We start from the raw sequence: 13,339 nt of genomic DNA on the forward strand, positions 1-13,339 counted from the left end.
TTATTATTATTATTATTATTATTATTACTATTATTATTATTATTATTATTATTATTTCTGCAAATTATAAGCAAAGTTAAAGCAAACAAAGTAAACTGCTGGCTACTAGTTGCATTAGTTTCACAATAATTTATATATATATATATATATATATATATATATATATATATATATATGCACATATATACATATGTGTGTAATATATATATATATATATATATATATATATATATATGTTTTTGCCTTTTTGCCTTTGTTTAGAAGGGCTTTGATTTTGACATAATTCGTTGCTCATTTCACCGAGCTGACAGGTTTTTGGGGGTGTGCGGTGTCACGTGACGAACCGTAGGCTCTAAAGTTCGGGCTCGGTTGCGCAAAACGCGCAAAACTCATCAGAGGCTCCAGAAACCCAACCGCACTCAAACAGCTGCAGACAGAGAGAGACAGAGAGCAACCATGGACAAGGCTTCCAGCAAGATGAATGGAGACAATGGAGTCCAGGTGTGTATCAAATATACGTCAAATATAGTGTAGTTATGAATATATATTAATGCATTTCTATGATGAGGCATGTGTTAAATGCTATAACTGAATTAGTCCACTATTATTACAGTAGGTGAATCTACATGGGCACTAGGTTTGTTTGTGTGCTCAGTCTGTGTTTAGTCTATTGTTGTAGTTGCTGGGCCAAATGAACTGTTCAGTAGAGTCAGCAGAACATTTGCTGCTGGAAAGCATCAAAATAAAGACAGTTGACCGGCAGCCTGAAATGATAGGTCACCTAATGCTATTTGCTTAATGTATTTGTGATATACTTAGATGCTATTGAGGTACATTGGATGAATACATAAGCAATATGTCTAAGTACAGCTTTAGAAAGACAGGCTGTAGTTCTATAATCAGAAAATCCTCTTGTACTCTTAAGAGGGTCATATTAGAGATTATTTCCAAAGTCAGGGGGCAGAGGTCAGGTGTCGTGCCCACGTAGATATTTCTGAGCCCTGGGAAAAGTCCTAGGAATGTGAAGGTGATGATAGTCATGAGTTCGTAAAGCCGCCTGCCTATACCAATATCAAAGGGAAACTCCATCAGTTTTTAAAAATTTGTACGTAATTAAATGGTTAACAAGTCAACAGAGTCATTCAGAGCGGTTTGGTGTGATAGGAACCAGATGTCCACCTCTAAAAGCTCCCTCACAGAAAGTTATTACATTAAATGCTTATGAACACACTGTCTGATGTCTGAGACGTTGTTTTACAATAGTTTTACTCTAAAATGTATTTTAATCCATTTATTTAATCCATTCATGGTGGAGAGGCACATGAAGCGTGTTCCAATGCAAAATAGTCCCCAAAAGAAAACTTATTTTGTCAGATTGACCATTATTTTACCATCACTGGTGGTTTGGGATAGTAAATACAATGGCTCTATTTGTGTTGTAGACATGGTGACCCCTGGTTCCTGTCACCACCACTGTATAGAAATCTGAGTCAGTTTCTCTACAGTGAAGCATTTCACATCAAACCACTCTGAATGACTTTGTTTACATCCCAACCACTGAATTGCACAGAAATTTTAATGCATGCAGACTCATACACAGCAATAAAGCAAATAGTTTAATCCGACTGTCCACCAAATCAGTTTTGTGTTGCCGCTGTGAGGCCACTGAAGTGTATTGGCTGTATCACATCATTAGTTATGTTATGTTTGGGTTTGTTTGAGGTAAGGGTCCTATTACACTGCGAAAAAAAATTAAATAATCTGATTGCCTTACAATTTTGAGCTTATTAAACTTCTATTAGTACTTTAAAGGGGAAGTCCACTCAAATTTTCGGAAATTTAAGTCACTGAGATGCTGAAAAAGAACAATAAGGATTAAAACCTGATAATTTTGCTTTCTAATGGGAATTGGCTTAGTGCTTAGAGACCACAAGTTGCCTATAGGACACCTTTAGATCCTATTAGGAAACCATCGGATGCATCTGGAATCAGTCCAAGAACACCATTAGAGTCTTTTACACTATATCAACCCATCAGGAAAACACAGAACACCATTACTGACTATTCAGCAGAAAACAAACTCATTCAGAGTGGTTTGGTGTGAAATGCTCCATTCTAGAGAAACATACTGCCTCTGATTTCTCTACAGTGGTGGTGATAGGAACCAGGGGTCTCTACAGCGCAAATAAAGCTAAAAAAGTTTGGACATCCCCAGTCAATTCACATGTTTTGTTGATTTATTTAAGTGAAAAGAACACACGTAAATATGGCAGTTTTTCTGCAAATTTTAGTGCACAGCTTCCATTTTTTGCTGAGATTAACATACTGGAAAAAATAAAAAATAAAATATGAAATGAGCCATAACTTTTGCACAAGCCACATTTTATGTTTTATCTTTTCCCCAATATCTTAAACTCAGCAAATAAACAGTAATTGTGCATTAAAATGTGTAGAAGTGTGTTCTCTGTAGAGGATGTTTTCACTTATTTTCACTTAAAAAATCAGCAAAACAAGGAATTTGACCAGGGGCGCTATAACTTCTGTATTGCCCCTTTTTTTTTTCTACCCAAAACCACCAGTGAACCTACGCACGCCTTCTGAGCTTTATAATGTTAATGACTGTGAAATAGTGATAAATCTGAAAAAAATAAGTTTTCTTTGGGGACTGTTTACTCTCACAACACCCTGCATGTTCATCTCCTCTATGAATGTATTAAAAAAATAATTTTTAAGCCAAAATTTCATCTCAAAATTTCGAGTTTCACCAGAACGAAGCATTTCAGACAACTCTGAATGACTTTGTTTACATCTCAACCCCTTAAACTCCAGGGACGTCCACATCTTAAGGCGTATCATTTAGAAACTACACCCTTAGAAATAAGGCTTAGGAAAAAATGCTTTTGGTGTAGAACCCTTACATAAAGTGGAGGTTCTTTAAATGCTCAGACTCGCACATCTGATTTACAAAAATGGTTCTTAACACAACTGTTCATTAAAAGGTTACTTAGGGACCTGAAAGTGGCTCATCTTTGGTATCAAACCAAATAACCCTTTTGGCATCTTTATATTTTTGTGTTTTTTATATTTTAAGTTATAGGAGTGAACAATGAAGGCTAAACTTTCTAGTAATTCTGTGAATGTTAATGGTTTAACCTGACTGTAGTCTATTGTGAGTATTTTTCTGAAGGGGTTTCACGTAACCATTTCATTTTACAGAATTTTTAAATACATTTTTGCAAATTTTGAAAAAAATGGTGGAATTCCCCTTTGATAGAACAATAATCTGTACTTTACATTCTGCTAACTTTGTCCAATAAACTTTTAATGCAGCCAGGCTAGTTGACACATGGTTACACTTTGAGGGGGCAAGTTGAGAGAGAATGAAAGAGAGACACTTTCAGAGAGAGAGCGAGAGAGAGAAAAGGAGGAGAAGGTTCACTTTGTACATGAAACTCATGTTGACACATCGATCCTAACAAAACATTACATAATACTCCCAACACGTGGAGTTACTGGTGATCAGATATGGGTATTTGATGACTGACGATGGTGACAGACACACCGTCTGTGCCTCCAAGTAGTTGCACTGTGGATCTGAAGCTGGTAGATGATTCGTTTTGTCTTCTTCAGCAGGAATCCATGTACCTGGAGGAGAAGACCTATAAATCTGGCGTTCTGTCCTGCATCTTCTCCCTGAAGGAGGAGGTGGGAGCTCTGGCCAAGGCCTTGAGGCTTTTTGAGGTACATACATCAAGTCTACACATAAATGAAAAATCTCCCCCTCACATACAGCCTTGTGCAAAAGTTTGGCACCCCCGGACATGTGTTGTTGATGTTCTAAGTGAAAATAGGTAACTACACCCTCTACAGAGAACACGCTTCTGCACATTTTAATGCACAATTGCTGTTTATTTATCCAATTTAACATGTTGGAAAAAAAGATTAAACATAAATGGCGTGTGCAAAAGTTATGGCACATTTTATTTTTATTCTCTATTTTTTCCAGTATGTTAAGTTCAACAAATTAATAGAAATTATGCTCTAAAATTTGCAGGAAGATGCCATATTTAAGTGTGTTCTCTGTAGAGAACGTGTTAACATATTGTTACTTAAAAAATCAGAGCATTTCATTTGACCAGGGGTGTTCAAACTTTTTAATTCGACTGCACCTGTCATCAATAAACGTTCTACATCATCTAAAGCAGGAGTATTCACTTCTGGTCGTGGTGGGCTAGTGTCCAGTACAGTTTGGTGAACTCTTTGCTTACTAAACCTGGCAATTTGGAATGAAAACGAGGGCCAGTGTCCAGCAAACTGTGCTGGACGCTGCTCTCTAGGACAGAACTGGAAGTCTGAATGCTTTACCTACAACACAGAGCAGGAAACACCTCTGATGTTGAAGGAGTGCTTCAACCAAAAATGTAAAAAGTGACCTGTTGGCATGTCCATCATGCTAAATAACGTCTACTGTATTCCTTACTATAGATGTTGGTACTTTATCTGGGAAAGTAGGCATCTATGGAAATAACTGTATGATGTCTTTAAAGGGAAAGTCCACCAATTTTTTTAAAAATCCTGCATAATTTGATCACTGAGTCCTTCAGAAATAGGCAACAAACAAAGAAAGTTATTCTGAGTGGTTCGGTGTGAAATGGTTGATTGTAGAGAGTCAGATTTCTTTACAGTGGTGGTGATAGGAACCAGGGGTCACCATGACTACAACACAAATATAGACATTTTATTTACTATCCAAAACCACCAGTGAACCTACACGAGTCTTCTAAGTTTTTATATGTAACACTGATGATGGTAAAATGGTGTTAAATCTGAAACAAACAACTTTAATTTGGATCCTGTTTTGCATTACAACACCCTGCATACATCCTTCTGCCATGCATGTGCTTTAAACGTATGTTTTACGCCAAAATCTTCTCAAAACTATGATAAAACAATGTCTCAGGAATCACACATTGCAGACATTAAACTCTTCAGACGTCTGGTTCCTATCACCACCACTGTGAACAGTTCTGACTGTAAGTTTCTCTAGAACAGAGCGTTTCACACCAAACCACTCTGAATGACTTTCTTTACATCTCAAACATTTAATTATGCAGAAATTTTGAATAATTGGTGAGATTCCCCTTTAAGTTGGAGACAAGCCAGCAGGTCATGATTCAGGCTTTTTTGTGAAGGTTAAACCAGAGCCTGTTTGATGACCTGTCTGATGAAATGCCTTACATAAGTTACAAATGTATCCTCATGCTGAAGTGACCTGGCACGTCTGCTGTCCTCAGCTGCTCTGAGGTCACAGTTTACACTAGATTGGCGGGTCTGCAGTCATAGTTTCATCAGGCAGTTTGTGTTGTTATGTCATATGACATTATGTCTATGTGACTGACTATTTTAGCTGCTTTTTTAAGTAGATATAGAACAGATCTCTGTTTGGAGTTCTGTCTGCACCATAAACTACCAGGATCTCACCATGTTTAACTCTAATTGTTCACAGTAAAAACTGTATGTATGATTTTATTTTGAAATCAATTTTCTGTACTTTTTCTGTTTTTGATTTTATTTTAGTTTATTTACTTTTTCAAAAGATGCATAGGTGTGGTCAAATTAATTTTTTTACAATGTACATTTATGGTAAATTACTGGCTACTGGGTTGCATTGCTTTTACTGTTTATATGTACAAATCGCTGCTGTCAGAACAAAACCTTGTATCTCCATTTTTGTTGTTTTTCAGTTTTTGTCATAATTTGAAAATGCCTGTTGTCCTTTACATTGTATGTAAATTTCATGATGAATGGACCAAAAGAAACAGCCCCAAATGACTTGGAAAAAATTCTGGTTCCATTGACTTACATTAAAAGTAAATTGTGTTTTTTCCTTCTCCTGTAAAGTTACTATTTTGGAGATATGAGGTTTTGATCCGACAGCAGCAAAATACATGAGATGACTGTATTTTAATTATGGCTTATGACTGTAAGTGTAGAGCGGCTACATCACAGTAATCTTATGGTGCAGGTGGTCACACTATACAGCAGCTATTATACTGTTATTACTGTTAATACGATTTAATGAATTAGTAATTCACCATGTAGCCAATAATTTACTGTAATTTTACTGTAAAATGTTTTACAGTGTTTAAGTGAAGCACACTGCATTGCTCAGACCCAATTCTGAGACTACAGATTAAGTGTGGGAAAGATGCACTCTTACATATGTATTTAGTACACTTTTAAAAAGTATGGTTCTTTAAGGGTTCTTTAGTGAAGAAAATGGCTCTATATAGAACCATGAACACTCAAAGAACCTTTTGCGTGATTAAATGGTTCCTTGGATGGTGAAAGCGTTCCTCAGATTGATGGACAATGTGTTGTAGATGGTTTGATTTAGAATCTTTTTGAAAAGGGTTCTATATAGCACCAAAAAGGGCTCTTCTATAGTTATGATACCAGGCCTGTAACAATAGAAGAACCCTTTCTGGTGCTATATAACATTTTTTTTAAAAAGCTTCAATATAGAACCATATAAAACACTTTCTCCATCAATCTGAAGAACGTTTTTACTGTGCAAAGAACCCTTTAAATTTACTTTACTAAAGAACCTTTAAAGAACCATCATTTTTGAGTATGTACCGGGCAAAAGTCTTGAGGAAAATGCTCAGAAAAACACTTTTAAACACTAAAATAAATGCAAATAAAATACATAGGTAGTGATTTGTGTCTTTGTATAACATCGACGAAGCCCAGTATTGTTTATAATCATTCAGCACCTCATTTGATTAATCAGGAGTTCATTCAGTTAAATCAGGTGTGCTTCTGGCCAATTTGAAGAAACCTGTGGTGGCCAGTGGACCAAAAGAAATGGCCCAAAATGACTTGGAAAAAAGTCTGGTTCCATTGACTTACACACTTACTACTGCTCTATAAATGGTTATAAACGATGTGCTTACATGTCATTTATCATTCCTAAACCTAAATCTGTAATCTTAAATCTCAGTGTAGTGCACACATCACTCTACACTGTTATGTTTATGAGCTAAAGGGTCTACTAGGTTGACTATGAAGGAGGTGACGAAGGGGAAACAGCTGGCCGGGTGCAGATTGATCCATATGTCAAACACTAAAAACAGTCGATCAGCCGTGAACCCTGATGGTACTTGTGCAGGTGTTTGATGTTTGAGACTCTTGTTTGTGTAATTCAGGTTGGTCTTTGGCCTGGAAATTTAGACGGAATTAAATTAGCCATGACCCTTGGCCTCTTCAAACACAGTCTCTATCTCTATCTCTCTGTCACGGTCTCAAACAATGATGAAATTCTCAGCTCTACAAGCATCCACCCACCGTATCAAAGTGCACGTCTTGTTTTGAGACATTATTGACTTTGATGACTACGTGCAACGCGGCGCGATATCAAAGCGAAGGCTTCAAAGGTTTCAGACATACACATTTGCTTTCTCTTTAGGTGTTCACGCCATCGTCCTGACGACGTGGTCAGTCTGCTGGGGTCATGGGTAGTAATGATGCAGAGAATTACATTGCATGCCAAGTCAGCGTCCCCTGTGGTGTGGTTGTAAACATTAAAAGATTGGTCCAGACCTATGAGCTTCCACGGAATGTGTTCCACCCCCTGCTCCACCCCCCTCCACCACCCCCTAAAACACCCCATATCCACCCACTCCACCCCTCAACACGCTACTCAGTTCCATCTGCTGACGCCCCATCATCCCACTCTACAACCCTCCCCTAAACATACACCCCTTCACGCACATCCTAAAAGCTGTTTTACACACTAATTGCTGCCTAAGGCTCAGTGCTGCATCAGCGTTAATCTGCACCTCGGAAAGAGGAAAGATCCCAAATAGTTCTTGGCTTAGACTTTAAAAACCTTTAATTGGTAAAGAACCTTTACATTATGTGAACGGTTGTTTAACCTTTGAATGCATTACCCGAAAAACAAATACATAATACATAAATGACCCGTACAAATGTTTTTCTTCAAGGAAAAGATATCAAGCTTTTACCTTTATCTTCAGCTTATTTGATGTTCTAATGTTTTATCATGTTTATTTGATCACTTCCCAAGTACATATACAGTAAAGAAAGATGATTTCAAAGATTCAAAATTTCATTTCCAAAAAAATGAGACACTGTGTGAAGTTCAGAACATTCTAAATGAAATTCAACCGTTTTAAATGAATGAAAACAATACAAAAACACCGTATTTGATGTTTCACCCTGTAAACTATGTTGTTTCTTGTAAATGTCCATTCCAAATTCCTGCATCATGTTCCAAAATAGTTGGAACAAGAGCATGTTTACTAATATGTTACATCACCTTTCCTTTTAACAGCACTTAATTAACGTTTGGAGAGTGAAAACACAAACTGATCCAGTTCAGAATCAGTATTTTTGCCATTCCTCTGTTATAAAAGTCTTAGTATTGCAATTGTACAAGGCCTTTGTTGTTGTATTTTGATCCAAATAAGACACGTTTTCCATGGGAGTCAGTTCTGGACTGCAGGCAGGCCAGTCCAGCACCCACACTCTCTGATTACGCAGCCATGCTGTTGTGACACATGCGACTTGGCATCATCATGTTGAAGAAGAAGGCAGCAAATGTTGTTTCACAATGTGTTCAGCATTAGTGGTGCTTTCACAGATGTGCAAATTGCCCACTAACACCCCCCAACACCGTGACAGACCCTGACTTTGGAACTTTATGCTGGTAACAATCTGGATGGTCCTTTCCTTCTTTGGCCCAGAAAACACGACATCTATTATTTTCACAAACAGACTGAAAGCTTCAATTGTCATACGGCAATATACGTTTCCACTGAGCATCAGTCCATTCCAGATGAGTTCAAGCCCAGAGAAGTTGGCGGCGTTTCTGGACGTTGTTGATATATGTCTTCCACTGTGCATAGTACAGCCTTAAGTTGCATTTGTGGATGCAGCAACAGACGGCGCTTCCTGTCAATGATTTTTCAAAGTATTCCCGAGCCCGTGTGGTGATATCCACAAAGGAGCATGCCGGTCAGTGGGATCGAAGGTCATGGGCATTCATTTGTGTTTTTCGGCCTTGTTCTTTATACACTAAGATTACTCAGATTACCTGAATCTGTTGATGTTATTATGCACTGTAGAGGGTAAAATACCTAAAATCCTTGTAATCCCAGGCGGAGGAACGTTATTTTTAAACCGCTGAATTATTTGCTGATGCATTTTTGGCAAAGTGGAGAGCTTTGACCCAACCTCACTCATAAAGGCCTTTCCTGGAGACTCATTTTATACCCAAGCATAATTGCTTCACCTGTTTGAGATGATTTGACAATGTTAATAGTTTTAAAGCGCCAAACATTTTCTTTAACCTTAGAATGCAAAAAGGGGGTCAAACTGACCTGACAGAGTGTGATTTTGAGAATATTTTAACAATGCATACTTTGTTACCCTGTTCTTCAGTGGTCAGGACCCCCATGGACCCTCACAGAGCAGGTACTATTTGGGTGGTGGATCATTCTCAGCACTGCAGTAACACTGACGTGGTGGTGGTGTGTTAGTGTGTGTTGTGCTGGTACGAGTGGATCAGACACAGCAGTGCTGCTGGAGTTTTTAAACACTGTGTCCACTCACTGTCCACTCTATTAGACACTCCTACCTTGTCAGTCCACCTTGTAGATGTAAAGTCAGAGACGATAGCTCATCTGCTGCTGCACAGTTTGTGTTGGTCATCCTCTAGTCCTTCATCAGTGGTCACAGGACGCTGCCCACAGGACGCTGTTGGCTGGATATTTTTGGTTGGTGGACTATTCTCAGTCCAGCAGCGACACTGAGGTGTTTAAAAACTCCAGCAGCACTGCTGTGTCTGATCCACTCAGACCAGCGCAACACACAATAACACACCACCACCACGTCAGTGTTACTGCAGTGCTGAGAATGATCCACCACCCAAATAGTACCTGCTCTGTGAGGGTCCATGGGGGTCCTGACCACTGAAGAACAGGGTAACAAAGTATGCATTGTTAAAATATTCTCAAAATCACACTCTGTCAGGTCAGTTTGACCCCCTTTTTGCATTCTAAGGTTAAAGAACCACACATTGAAAGGTTCTTTAGGGGGCCGAAGTGGTTCTTCTGTAGCATCCCTTCTGGCACTTTCATTTCTAAGAGTATTTAGGCCTTTCCTACAAAACTTACACCAAAAAAGAGTTCAAATCTCTTAACAGCAACAAAGAGCTCCTGGACAAATTTGTTGTCTTTGTTTTCATGAATAATAAGAAAAGTTTGAGGTATGTGAGCCCAGCGGTAGAGCTGAAATATGCTTTATTTTCTCATAATTACATGCACAGTTGATGAGGACGTCTTTTAAGTGCTAGCCAGTGACCACATAGTGACTCGGGTCAGCACTTTATGCAATTTACATCAAACCCTGTGGAGAGACTAGAACATTTACAAGGGGAGTTTGTTGGCTTTAATGCAAGGTTAATGCAGAATAGTGATGCGTGCACTAAGTTGTTGTGTGAGTTCAGAAGAAAGCAGCGTCCATGTGGACCCAACTCTTTCCAGATGGAGAGAGAGGAAGTAAGAGTGCGAGAAAAACACATACAGAGAGGAAAACAGTCGTGCAGGACGTTCCGCCTCCTCTGTGAGCCTATAGCACAAAGCATCGGTCACCCTCCCCTTTAAATAGTTTGTAAATAAAAAACACATTGTTGCTTTAATAAAAAGCTGCACATCTCTGTGGGTCTGGGGTGGAACGCAACCAGCACACTGCCTACAGCTGGACACGATTACATAAACAAAAATATGCTGTTTGCTTGGATTTGGAAAATGCAGTATATTTAAATTAGTGCAGTTTGCATAAAAGCATGCAGCTTCATGTTCTCTGTATAGAAGTGCGTAGACACACACACACACACACACACACACACACACACTGTTTGTCGTTCAGTAAGTTACATGTTGGTTGAATATTAGGGTTGCACGAAAGAATTCTTCCAATTAAAATCATCAAATTCTTGACCCAAAGCTGTTAGTGACCCCTAGTGGCCATAAAGAGCAATATATATGCTGTATAGTATGAAGCAAGTGCATCCAATCGGTGCTGAACACTGCACAGTAGAGCCCTGCTCTGTAATATGGAGGAGAGAAGCTGACCTGAATAAATAAGTAATCTGATTAAACATAGATAAATAAAAGCACATCAGGTTTAAATCTTAAAATACATAAATAAACAAAATAAATTAAAACCATAAGACAAACATATGTTAACATGCATGTACATATTTTTACAGACACATCCATATACGTATTAGTGCACCTAACCAAATGATGCTTGTGTTGATTTTCTAATTGGGAATAAGTTAACACGTCCTCCACACAGAGCACACTTAAATATGCACAATTTCTATTTGTCTGCCGAGTTGAATACACACACACACACACACACACACACATATTTTCTAAGCTGATTGTCCTTCTGGGTTGCGAGAGGAGCTGGAGCCTATTCTAGCGGTCATTGGGTGGAAGGCAGGAAACTCAGTATATTAAGTTTAATATATTGGAAAAAAACAAAAACAATTTAAATTGTGGCATAACTTTCGCACAGGACACATTTTATGTCGTGTTTATTTTTCTATATATTAATGTTTTATATATATACATATACATATATATATATATATATATATCGCTGTTGTCTGAAGAAAACCTTGTATCTCCAAAGTGGTAACTTTACAGGAGAAGGAAAAACATACTTAACTTTTAATGTAAGTCAATGGAACCAGAATTTTTTTCTAAGCAAATTTTTTTTTTCAAAGTTTCTTTTGGTCCATTCATCATGAAATTTACACACAATGTAAAGGGTAACCAAAAAAAAAATTAATTATATATATATATATATATATATATATATATATATATATATATATATATATATATATATATATACATATATATGTGTGTGTGTTTATTTTTTTTTATTTAGGCTGTAAGCATTTATCTGTTTATTACCATCCATTGAACATATACAAAACCAAACCTGTGTTCTTCTAACTGAGTAACCTTTGTGTTCATAACTTTACTGTATTGTTTGTATTCATTCTATGTATTTGTATTCACTCTAATAATGCAGTGTTTTCACAGTCAAACATGCACTAACGTCTGAGAACAAGATTTAAACAGTTAAATAACTGCCTAAGATCTTTCCACAGTACTGTGTGTATAAAGGTCAGATCAGTTTTGAGATTTAATTTAATATTTTGATATATTTCTTTGCCTTCGTATGTGTTTTTAGTTTTATTTTATGTATAGCATTCTGATCAACATTGGTTGTTTTACTACAGTTCCACAGTCAGTCAAAGATTTAATTAAATGTATTGATTTATTTGTTTGATTTCCTGCATTTAGTAGGAAAACGGTTAGTTTTATTCTGTTGTGCAGAACTTTGATCCACATTGGCTGCTTCCTGAAAATTCTTGTCTTCTGCATCTCTCAAGTTTAATAATAATGTAATTGGCAGGAAAAAGGCATCAACCTGACACACATTGAGTCGCGCCCGTCGCGCACGAACAAGCAGGAGTACGAGTTCTTCATCAGCTTGGACACGGCCTGCTCCAAGGCCCTGGACGACGTCATCAACAGCCTGCGCACCCAAATCACCGGCCAAGTGCACGAGCTGTCGCGCAACAAGAAGAAAGACACAGGTGAGAGAGAGAGAGAGAGAGAGAGAGAGAGAGAGAGAGAGAGAACGATATACAGTCGTAGGCAAAAGTTTGGGCACCCCTAGTCAAATTAGTTCTGTTGAAGTGTAAATAAGTGAACACGCCCTCTATACATTTTAATACACAATTACTGTTTATTGACTGAATTTAACATATTGGTGGAAATATAAAGCATAAAATGTAGCCTGTGCAAAAGTTATGGCACATTTTATATTTTATTTTATTTTATTTTTCCCAATATGTCTTCAGTCTTTCCAGTAAATTCACCAGACATGTAGAAATTGTGCACTAAAATTATCAGAAAATGCCATATTTAAGTTGTAGGGAATGTGGTCAGAACAAAATGTGTAACATGAAAGATATTTCAGCTATTCAAGATGTTAATATCTTACTTATTCCTTAGTATTATGTCTGTTGAGCATTATTTTCATTTACCGTTAATTAAATAATAACTTAATAAAGCCATTTGAGTCTGAATCTGAATTTAAAAGAGAAAAAAGAGCGAGAGAGAAAGAACTTGCTTTAAAAAGAAAATAAGAAATATATTTCTACCAATGAATGAAACCTAATAAGAGCTAATTAGCGATCGTGCTAACCGATCTCCACTAACTCTCA

The 13,339-nt window shown here is 37.5% G+C and overlaps 1 protein-coding gene across 2 annotated transcripts in view; it reads left to right on the plus strand.

The window, feature by feature from the left end:
* Positions 1-378: 378 nt before the first annotated feature.
* The window catches only part of pah (phenylalanine hydroxylase), a 29,123-nt gene continuing 16,162 nt past the window's right edge, over positions 379-13,339 (plus strand). The window contains exons 1-3 of one of the 2 annotated variants that reach the window (XM_036577704.1): positions 379-501; positions 3,631-3,741; positions 12,523-12,706. In XM_036577704.1, the coding sequence (XP_036433597.1) occupies positions 457-501; positions 3,631-3,741; positions 12,523-12,706 (340 nt within the window). In that variant the 5' untranslated portion in view covers positions 379-456. The remainder of the gene's footprint in view (positions 502-3,630; positions 3,742-12,522; positions 12,707-13,339) is intronic. The other variant, XM_036577705.1, reaches the window with a different exon arrangement.

The sequence above is a fragment of the Colossoma macropomum genome, unplaced genomic scaffold, assembly GCF_904425465.1.
Source record: "Colossoma macropomum unplaced genomic scaffold, Colossoma_macropomum, whole genome shotgun sequence".
Lineage (NCBI taxonomy): Eukaryota > Metazoa > Chordata > Actinopteri > Characiformes > Serrasalmidae > Colossoma > Colossoma macropomum.